The sequence below is a fragment of the Urocampus carinirostris genome, chromosome 10 (assembly GCF_059441175.1).
Source record: "Urocampus carinirostris isolate Australia breed hairy pipefish chromosome 10, RoL_Ucar_1.0, whole genome shotgun sequence".
In the NCBI taxonomy this organism is placed as follows: domain Eukaryota; kingdom Metazoa; phylum Chordata; class Actinopteri; order Syngnathiformes; family Syngnathidae; genus Urocampus; species Urocampus carinirostris.
In genome coordinates, this window is record NC_142358.1 from 26,371,967 (window position 1) to 26,383,114 (window position 11,148).

At 39.1% G+C, this 11,148-nt stretch overlaps 1 protein-coding gene across 1 annotated transcript in view; it reads right to left on the reverse strand.

The window, feature by feature from the left end:
• Window positions 1-7,744: 7,744 nt before the first annotated feature.
• The window catches only part of chrd (chordin), a 45,331-nt gene continuing 41,927 nt past the window's right edge, over window positions 7,745-11,148 (reverse strand). Inside the window, exons 20-21 of the mRNA XM_088345210.1 lie at window positions 10,352-10,445; window positions 7,745-10,280 (exon numbers count right to left, since the gene is read on the reverse strand). Of these exons, the coding sequence (XP_088201336.1) occupies window positions 10,216-10,280; window positions 10,352-10,445 (159 nt within the window). The 3' untranslated portion in view covers window positions 7,745-10,215. The remainder of the gene's footprint in view (window positions 10,281-10,351; window positions 10,446-11,148) is intronic.

Sequence of the window (11,148 nt, forward strand, 5' to 3'; positions counted from 1 at the left end):
CACACGACTGCGTCCCTAGGTCCGCCACAAACCACATCGTGAAGTATGCTGACGACACAACAGTGGTGGGCCTCATCAGGGATGACAACGACCTGGCCTACAGAGAGGAGGTGGAGCAGTTGGTGGGCTGGTGCAGGGACAACAGCCTGGTCCTGAATGTCGACAAAACTAAAGAGATCATTGTCGACTTTAGGAAAAACCAGCCCAACCATGCCCCACTTTGCATCAACAACAAGGCTGTGGAGGTTGTCAGCAGTATCAAGTTCCTAGGGGTGCACATTACAAACAAACTCACCTGGTCCGTAAACACTGCATCACTGGTTAAGAGGGCACAGCAGCGCCTGTACTTCCTGCGGAGGATGAGGAGAGCCCACCTGCCCCCACCCTCCCTCATTACATTCTACAGGGGCACCATAGAGAGTATCCTGACCAGCTGTATCTCTGTGTGGTGTGGAGGCTGCAGCGCTACCGACTGGGGTAGTGTGAGGAGGGTAACGAGGACAGCAGAGAAAATAATCGGGACTACACTTCCCTCCATTCAGGACATTGGCCAGAAGCACTGCCTATCCCATGCAAAAAACATTACCGGGGACCCCTCTCACCCCCATCATGGACTGTTCACTCTGCTAGCCTCTGGGAAGAGGTACTGCAGTGTGCGGTGCAGGACCACCAGGCTCCGCAATAGTCTAGTCCCCCTGGCCATTAGACTGTTAAATGGTCAATCTAACATATAGTTAACTTAAATCTAAACGGCTGCTAATCTGACTTTTGCACTACTGGCAGTTTTTTTTATAGCTTGCCACTCCTTGCACATTGCTCTCTGCACTATTGTAATTACAGCGTTATTGTTACAGTGTTAATGTTACTGTGTACCTGACTTGTTAACCTGACTGCCCATATTGCACATCTGGTTAGCTACTCTTCTTGCACTATCGGCACTATGGTAAAATACTACACGTAGCCAAAATACAATACCACATTATTTATATCTGTACATTCTAGGAAACTGTTGGGGGTCAGATGCATCGACATTTCGTTCTGTATACACGTGTACTAGAATGACAATAAAGTAGATCTGAATCTGAATCTGAATCTGATTTATTTATTTTGTTTGTATTGGTCCCTGAAATTTTGTTGATCTATCTCAGTATGAAAAGGCAGTTACCACACATAATTTTCTCTACTCTGGTATCGATCTGCAACCTCATTGGAACTGTTTAAATCTAGGCCTACACACTTATGTTTTATTGCTTATGAATGACCTATATATCATGTTGACAATATCTGTCTATTGTTTGTTATTGCAACATCCGTTGTAGCCTAGTCGTCCTGGAAGAGGAATTACCTAATGTGCGTTGCCTTCTCAAGGTATTTCCTTATGTTGAGATTTTTGAGTTTTTCCTTGCCCTCATGTAGGTTTTAGATCAGGGGATGGTGAGATAACAGTCTGTAGTTTCAAAAAAATTTGTTGTCTTTGCAGCCCACTGAGACTCCCTGTAATTAATAACTATACAAATAAACATGACTTGACTACACTACACAAAATACGTAGGTAATTTGACTTAAAATGACCCTAGAAATCTGATAATTGTACAGAACACTGTAAAGTAAGCTATTTTTAGTTGTGTATTTCTCAGACTCCTATGCTATGAAATTAACCTGTTTTTCTATTTTTAATATACAAGTAATCATCACACACATAGTCACGTTTCAAAGATCCATGTTTTCAATGAATTTCCATTGTTTTTAATGTAACACGCATGCGCGACTCCATTGTATTCACTGCGCATGCGTGACTTTTCAATAAATACGTCTACTAAAACCGGATGTAGTCAGAACGGCCTGGGCAGCCAAGAAAGATGGCTAGGGGGCCGGGCTCCTACATTTGCGCAGTAGTTTTAACCCTTTTAAATGCCTTTATTTGAATACTTTTGTCAGCAATGAGTTTATATCTTTATAAACTCCGAAAACACTGACAATTTTGTCATCTATTTCACTACAACCTAAAACATCGGATTATTCAATCCGAAATAACTCAAGAAAATACAATTCCCTCCAAAAAACAAAGATCTCATAACAAGACAAAAAATAGCTCAAAGCAGTACTAAGGGACCTCAAACAATGTTAAAATTTTGAAGCTCCAATATCCCAAACCTGTCTGTACCTCGATGTTTCTGTACCTTTTCACATCATTAAGTAAAAACCCAGGCTAAGCTAGATCACCAGTTCCAGATGACTTTGAGCAAGATGCCAGGTCAACTGAAGAAGTTTTCATTGACCCTTCAAAATCAATTGTTGGATACATCAAAGCAGACATTTTTTTTCCTATCATGTCTGTGAATCACGATCTTTTCATCACAGTGTTCAGACTCCATCTGTTCAACTATCATGTTTTCTGGAAAAAGACATCATAGTTTAACCCAAGGCAAAAAGATATTTCACAAATTATGTTGTTGTGTTTAAATGTTTTTGTCACAGGAGTCTTAAGGAGATCCTTGGAGGCAGCCGAGCCAAGAAGTGCATCAAATCGCAATGCATGAACTAATGTCGTGTAATTATGCCACGGTGATTTTCACCATACTGCAATATATACCAGCAGCATTTACAGCAGTCGAACCCAATTTACCCAGGGGCCACTGGAGCTAGGGTTTGGGAAAGGTAGGGCCAAATCAAGTATTCCCCCCAAAAAGTGCTGATAAAAACATTCCACGGTTCATGAAAATATTTGTGAAAATTCCATACTAATTAATATTTGAATATAAAAGTCATTACTAATGAATATGAAAATCTATCAATCAGTAATAAATCAATGCATCATCAGCATTGGCTGCACTTTTAGGTACATAATGTATGGTGTAACTCCTAGTGGTAAATTTAGATAATAAATAAACACACATGAAATATCACATAAACAAGAGCAATACAACAACAGCCAGTGGTCAAATATTACACACTATTCCTTTAAAATTCTGTGATGCCTTCAGGTGCATCTAGGAAATACCACTACTTGTTTTTACCAATTTCATTTTATTTTAAAAGCTAAAACATACACACAAAGGACAGGTAGATGGAAGAGATGATATCTGGAAGACCAGTTGCACAACACAAAAAAAGTGACATCTAGTGGTCAAATATCACACACTGTCTAATTAACGTTCCTATTAAGGCAGGAGCCTCAAACGATTATCGTGGGGGCTGCAATTGGCCCCAGGCCGTGAGTTTCAGAGCCCTGATTTACAGACTTTTAAAACACGTGCATATTAATTGAAATTTGACTTTTACTTTGTACAAATCTATCAAAATTTGAATTTCTTAGGGTTTACAATTAATTACGCCGTAGTTTAGAGTGGGAGTCTATAGTATAAATAATGTAGGTCCACAAGTTGTGTAATCATTATAAATAAATAAACAGGATCTTTAAAAATGTATTTTTACATCCGGGAAAAGATAGACAGGAGCGTTAGCATCACCTAGTGTCCATCTGTGCATCCCATGAACTCATGCAGATGGCAATGGACATTAACAATGCAATTGTTATGGTTTTGGGGTCAATGAATTAAAGGCGCATGTGTAATATTTCACCACTAGATGTCGCTGTATCTTGTAATGCACACTAAAATTAGTCTTATAAAGAAGTGGTTCTTAACTTATCTGACTTGAGGACCTACCATTCCACTCTCATGACAAGCTGTGACCCAAATCAAGAAACAAAATCTAGTTCTCAAATTTATTAAATGAGAGGATTGTGCAGTTTAAAGTAACTATTTTAGTATTTGGTTCCATTTTTTTTTTCAAAAAAATTAAGTGATCAGCAAAGCCAAAACAACTTCAAGAACCGTATAAAATTGCATATAGCTCTACATTGCATATGACTGCTTTAAAATAGCCACAGTCCATACCTAAAATATAGAAAGTGTATACTTAAACGGCTATAAATACTTAATTCTTTAAATAGTAAAGAACAATATTTTACTGTACCTCCAATGGCAGGCACTCGTACAATATTTTTGCATTACGCAATCATTTCCTTCTTCGACCCAATTTTTGTTGTCACTGTTTTCCACTTTTCATTCCCCATATCACAACCTTTCTTGGAACCAATGACTATGGGAAGAAAAGGAACTAAAACAAACAAAATTACAATAAAATGAGATGTTGTCCCCTCAAACACAATTGGGACAGCACTGATCGACCTAACAGAAAGAAATGATCGAAGGGGTGTTATTGCCATCTACTGTGTAACTGACCCTATATTTTTACTTCTTAGCATTGTTGTGCCAGGGCAAAGACCCGCAACCCACTAAAAACGAGTCCGCAACCATATTTTGGGTCCCGACCCACCAGTTGAAAAACACTGCCTTGAAGCACAAGTGAGAATGGAAACTATGGAGACTCAGACTGACCAAACCACACCCTATGACTTTGAATTTACTTCCCCAACCTTGTGCAAGTTCTCTAGTACGCAAGCATAAGGGTTTTGTTTTTTGGGGGTACCTGTACCAACAAATATTTTTAGCTCAATCTAGGTGAGGCTCATATTATGTATGATAAATATAAATATATTTACCTGTGATTGTTGTAAAAATCACGTTCATATATTGTATTGCTTTTTTTTAAGGAATAACGTTTTTTCATCAATAGGAGGTGCTAAATACTAAACAATATCCCTTCAAGAGCAAAATCTATTGTGCATGTATTTTTTTAGGTGACTGGTTCAATTCTCATAGAACTAAAAATTGTGAGAAAATAGGTTTTAGCCTTTTTACAGCACATTAAATGATCATTACAACCAAATGTAGAATTAAAAATCCCACAACCAACACTAAAATCTTCCCAAACATTGCCATGTCTATTTTTGGTTTTGTCAATGCAGTGGACCAGCAAAATACCTACAAATAAGTGCAGACATTGTTTTGGTCCCGTACTCATTCAATGTTTATAAACAAACAAAGTATGTGCAGAGATACAGAACGAGCCTGAAATCCTGGCAGGAAAATACCTGCTGTACTTAGTCAATGGACTGTAGGTGTGATCAAAGTTTTTTTATGTTTTGGGATTCTGCAAAGGTGTCAGGAAAATATATTGAGGTTTGAGTTCCACAGTATCAGAGGATTTTGTTAACTCCATTGAGGCATTTGATCCCTACCAGTAGGGCTGGGCAACACTGGGAATTTTGGTACCGGTCAGATCCAAGTAAATACAGGGTAGTATCGAACGATACCGATCTGATGCTTTTTGATACCAAATGTCATGATTATTTAATAACTAAACCCTTCTTCGTTTGAGTTATTTTTATATCTTCGATATACACAGCATAAAGATTTGAGGCACGGAAAAGTTTATTTTTTTATTAAATGACGACATTGCAAACTTTAAAATGATAAAAACATAACTAGAATGTTTTGTATTTTAACTGTTTCTGGACAAAACCAAGAGAGTCGAAAATTGAGCAATGTGAGAAATGAAATTAGGTCAGCTTTGCAAATAATGTGGCAATTGCCTCTTGCTGGCTAGTAGCAACAACAAATTTACAGGTTTTTGTTCAGGAACAGTAACAATTGTATTTTTTTGTTGCAGCTCTTTCCACATTTTGGGGCACCAACTGATTTTAAAAATCAGACAAATTCAAAGGTGATTTCATAGGATGCCAGTTTCATCCATCCATCCATTATCTGCACCGCTTATCCTCAGTAAGGTCACGGGGGGGCTGGAGCCCATCCCAGCTATCTCAGGGCAGTGGGCAGAGGACACCCTGAACCGGTTGCCAGCCAATTGCCGGGCACACGGGGACAGACAACTCATTCGCTCATTCACACCCAGGGACAATTTGGACCGGCCAATGCACCTGAAATGCATGTTTTTGGAATGTGGGAGGAAACCGGAGTGCCCGGAGGAAACCCACGCAAGCACGGGGAGAACATACAAACTCCGCACAGGAAGTCTGGAGCTGGATTTGAACCCACGACAGGTTCCCATGACATAAACTGTGCCGCACAAGCTCTGACCACTGCGCCGCCGTGCTGCCCGATGCCAGTTCCTTTTTTGACTATTATTACACACTGTTGTTTGTTGTTTTGACTCTTACATCAGTGTTGCTTTTGGCTAATAATGTCGCTGTTCTCGGATGTTCACACCCTTGATTTGATGAAAATACGGGACTCGGGAGGGCTTGAGGACGGGATGGAATTCTATTATCTAAATGCCTCTCTCCCAACCCTCCTTGCAAGTTAATCCATTAATGTCTTCTCTCCAGATTTTGAGTGTTTACCAAAGTTTAAATTTGACATTGACCCCTGAGCTATAGATGAAAACGAAAACGATCCCAATTTTAATTACACAACATTGTCCAGAAGAGAGCGCTGTTTAACATGAATAAACAATACCGAGGCAACACTAGAACGGACGCTGTGATGGAGTCGCAAACACATTTGATCAGAGAGGGAAATTGATAGGTAACCCTAAAAGATGAGGAAAAAGGTGTAAATAATTTTAAGATGATTTACTTCATTGCTGGCAAAACTGAAGCTGAAATCTTGTTGTCACTTGACAACAATCAAAATTCACTTTCATTTTCTTAATAATAAAGCAGTAAATAAAGCAGTAAAACGACAATATAGTTCAAAACTATTTAAAATCAATCCTAAAGCAATTCAAGTATTGTTCTGTTCGAACTCTACCTGCATTTGAATCCGTTTTCATGCAAGCCTCCTCTGTTCCTATAGGAGGCAATAATCAGGCACAATGTGTATTCTTAAGCGCCTCCCAATGGTTAAAAATAAGGTTATTCAATAAGCTATAATACATGTACTATCATATTAAAGTGCATTTTCTCGTTTTAACTGAGGTGTTTATTTGACCTTATATGAGCCTCACCTCGAAGGAGCTGACATCGTTGTCTGCCGTTTTGCTGCTATGGGTACCCGAAAACCAAAAACCTTGTTAAACTCTGAGCAAGAAAAAAAAAAAAAAAAAAACTGATGCATTTTGGTCACTTTAAGTCTCTGTAGTCTGTAGTCTCCCTTGTGCTCTGTAGCACTAATTTTCATTTTTCATTTACACTACACAAAATCTACTGATCAAATATTACAAAGTGTCCCTTTAAGCTCATTGTAAACTCCTCATCTATACATTTTGACCTGCTCTTAGTTTCATATATACAGTAGTTATATAATAATTAACAAAATCCGTAAGTTATGACATGGGAATAAACAGAGATAGGTAACCTAAATGATAGAGCCACATCATTTTTGATGAGTGCACTTGAAACATTTCATATATTGATAAAATGTATGTATGTACAAAATCCATGCGCACATATACTGTGTATACTGTACACCCATGTTATGCTGCTAATCCGTTATTTCATTAGAAGTACATGTAAAAACATTATTATGTCTTATGAAAACCGTTTTGCAATGTTAACTTTCACAATTTTTTGTAAAATGCATGTGATATCCCACTACTCCTGAACGCTGTGATAGAAAAAAATAGAATGAGGTGTGCACTGAATAGAATCGCTGGTCCAATAACACAATCACAAATATATTTTGGCATTATGTTTTTTATTATTTTCTTTTCACATAATCCAATAAATACTAGTGTTGTCAAAAGTTAAAGCCTGAAACCTTTTAGAGCTTTAACCTGCCTTTTAATCAAGAATTAAAACGATTTTAATTCAAGCCTTAAAGCAGTTTGACTTGAGTTAAAACCTGCCTAAATTTAAGTACTTTAAGACAAAGCTTCAAGAAGCATTGAGTCAATGTAAAGCAGTTTTAAAGGCTTGACTAGATAACACAGAGCTTTAACAGATTTAACTCAAGTTAAAGTAACTTTATACCTTCAACTCCACAGATATGCTTTGTTTGACCGTTTTTGGCTTTTTATTCAGGCACAGTACAAAAAACAATATCAAACACAAATTAACAAAAGGAAACACAAAATATTTAAATGTTTTAAAGCAGGAATGTCAAACGCACAGACTGCGGGCTGGATCCGGCCAGTTGCATGATATGATCCGGCTGGCCTTGTATAGGGTGTTGAGTTGGTTTAGGTGTAAATGCCCAATGCAGAACATGATTTTTTTTTCTCCAATTGCTTTGTGAATAAATATGATGTGTTTGGAAAACTTCCCTCGTGTTCCATGATTATTATATGTAGGATAGGTAATGTAGGCTGAATAATAAAGCTTAATACTGTAAAACAAAGCAAAACATTTGGAAATTACATTCTCTTAATGATCCGGCCTGCCGAAGAACAGATAATCCTTATCCAGCCCGACAGCCGAACTAAATTTGACGTCTCTGCTTTAAAGCTTTAACTCTGACAACACTAATAAATACAAATACAAACCAGCTTCACGTTGTTATCAAAGTAGTATCAAAATGAATCAGTCACACAAAAATACTTCATTCAAAACTGACAAATGGAAATTTATGAACGATTAAGCTTAGCAGATCTGAGATCAATGCAAAGCACGAGGTTAGCACAGAGACAAGAAGCAGTTGAGCATCTCGAGAGCTCCTCGATGTGTCATTGCTCGCTTCACTCATGTGGGGAGAGAGAAAGGAAACATTTGGAACCTTCCAGAGCTGCCTCCCAAAAAAAAAAACACAAAACAAAAGCTGTCCCTGTTTCACTTTTCCCTCAACTTGCCACCCAGAAGGTTTGCCGTCACATCGATTAGGACAGCTCTTCGGCTGTCAACTACAACAGACACATCTGGACTCAGACAGTTTCACACATTCATTCGTGTCTTTACCGTGTCCAGTGAGAGCACATATGTTGCTAACGTACAGTAGCTATGGCGGTGCTCCAAAATAATAAGCCTGTGAGCAGTGTTGGGACTAACGCATTACAAAGGAAAGTGGAGCTTCAGTGCATTGCTCATTAAATGCAAATAATGAATTACAATGTCCTGATAGCGTTGATCAACCCTGCATCATTTACGTTGTCACTCACAACCCTTGATCCGCCAATGAAATAGACGATGGGTGGCTGTGTTTATATGCACGTACAGGGTACGACAAAATACAGTTTTAGTTGCTCCGTCTCAAGCACAGAAAACGCTGAATTTCTCCCCATGGAGATATTCTCCCCACCATGTATGCTCTCATCTAAGCCAAATTTACAATTATAGGATACAATTCTCAAATCAGGGCGTTAATTTATATATGCATAATTTGTTGTGTGTCACCAGTAGAGAACGGAAGGTGGCGCATGTGGAGGGAGGCGTGGCTTGTACAGCAACCCAACTCAATCAATGGGGCGGAATTTTTGGTAATTTTTTGCCATACACTATGCCTGGGAAAAAAAGGAAACATCTTGGACAGTCCCCAGAAATGGAGGAGATCTTCGAATTGTGTGAAGGCCAGAGACGAAATAGATATAGAGTTTCTCGGCAAAGTGTTTTTCTGCAAACTCTGCAGTTGATGAAGGGTTCGTTGCTTCCATAGGTTGGTGTACACATTTTCTTCTGTCTTTTTTAATATGTGTCTATTTTAAAGTATGTTTAGGGGGCAGCAGATCTGAGATCAATATAAAGGGTAGATCCGTGGACTGCTACTGGGACGCAAGTTGAGGCCTGATCAACCTCGGCTGGGTCACCTGGGCGAGAGTCTGATGGTCTGATGTGCGAGACCTGAAAAACTCAATGAACTCAGGATACATCACTGATGATGCGTCCCAGTTGCATCCAGGAGATGTTTCTTTCAAGCAAAGTATGTTTAGGGGGTAGGCTTCTATCTGAGTATACAAGGTAATTTGTAACCACATAGTCACTTACGGAGTAATGCGCTACTTCTGGTTGACAGTAATCTGGGGGATAACTGAGTTACATTTTAAATTAAATAACCAGTAACTTTAACTAATTACTGTTTTTCAATTACATGCCCAACACTGCCAGTGAGCAACATTCAACCGGGACGAATTCTACAGTCTTTCATTTAAAAGTTGCCTCGTTAAGCTGCTAAAAACATGTTTATTTTTTTTAAAATGCATAGAAAAGTTCAATATCCATGTTGCAATGTCTTTTCGTCCATTTCCAAGGTAGGGAAAAGGATCGTTTAAGTCTTCATTTTCTAATCCTCGACTTTGTCCGATACAATCTTAAAGCTGACAACACGGTGGGCGGAAGAAGGCCTGGAACCTGATAGGCCAAGTTTGCAGTTCTGGGTTTGGGGAAATAGTCAGTATAGCTGAGTTTCAAGAGTATTTCGGTCAGTGTTTCCGGATCGGCCGTTTGTCGAGGGCCTTCATCATGAGTTCATCTTCATCGATGGACTCTAAGGAAGAAAGGAAAGATTACTTTTTGGGATTACTTGGCTAGGGGTCGTAGTCTCTGAGAAGCACAAACCAATGCAGTTGGGACAGCATGAGCCGTCTCTGCGAGTGATGTTGGAGCAAGTCAGCACGGGACATTGCTTACGCTGACATTTGGTCACACCATACTGTGGGAAATTAAAAAAAACCTTAGAAATAATATGAAAACTCAACAAATGAAACCCAGAGGGACAGACTTTGCTTCCCACACTAAACAGTGACACTGAGTGCCGTTTATTAAAGTTGACAAGGAAAACAAAATCAAACCTTATTAACTTGTCTGGCAGAAGCAGAGCAACTGCCTTGACTTTAGCTGGCTAAAGAACACAAGTGCAGTGTTTCCTCTCTGATAGTTTAGTTGTGGTGCCTAAAAACTCTTAAGCGAAATTTCTCATCTCCCGGGCACCAAAAATATTTAGCGTGTAGTCAAAATATTTTCAAAGATTGGCTGGCAACCAGTTCAGGGTGTCCCCTGCCCACTGCCCGATGATTGCTGGGATGGGCTCCAGCACCCCCGCGACCCTACTGAGGATAAGCGGTGCAGCTAATGAGATAAGAGATATTTTCAAAGTCGAGGAATTTTCATATTTACTGTTCAAATATTAAGAGGGAGCGGCCGCTAAGAATCACTTCTCTGACTATTTTTTCCCAGGAGGAGCGAGAGGATAACTGCATGCCCTATGTCAGGGAGCAATAACGAAACCATGAACAGTATTTCTAGTTTGGGACACTCCCTCGTGGGCGGTCAATAGAAGAAGTAATATTAACAAGATAACATTCAAATGCAGCCATCGGGAAATGGCTAATATTAACAATACTAATATTACTTGC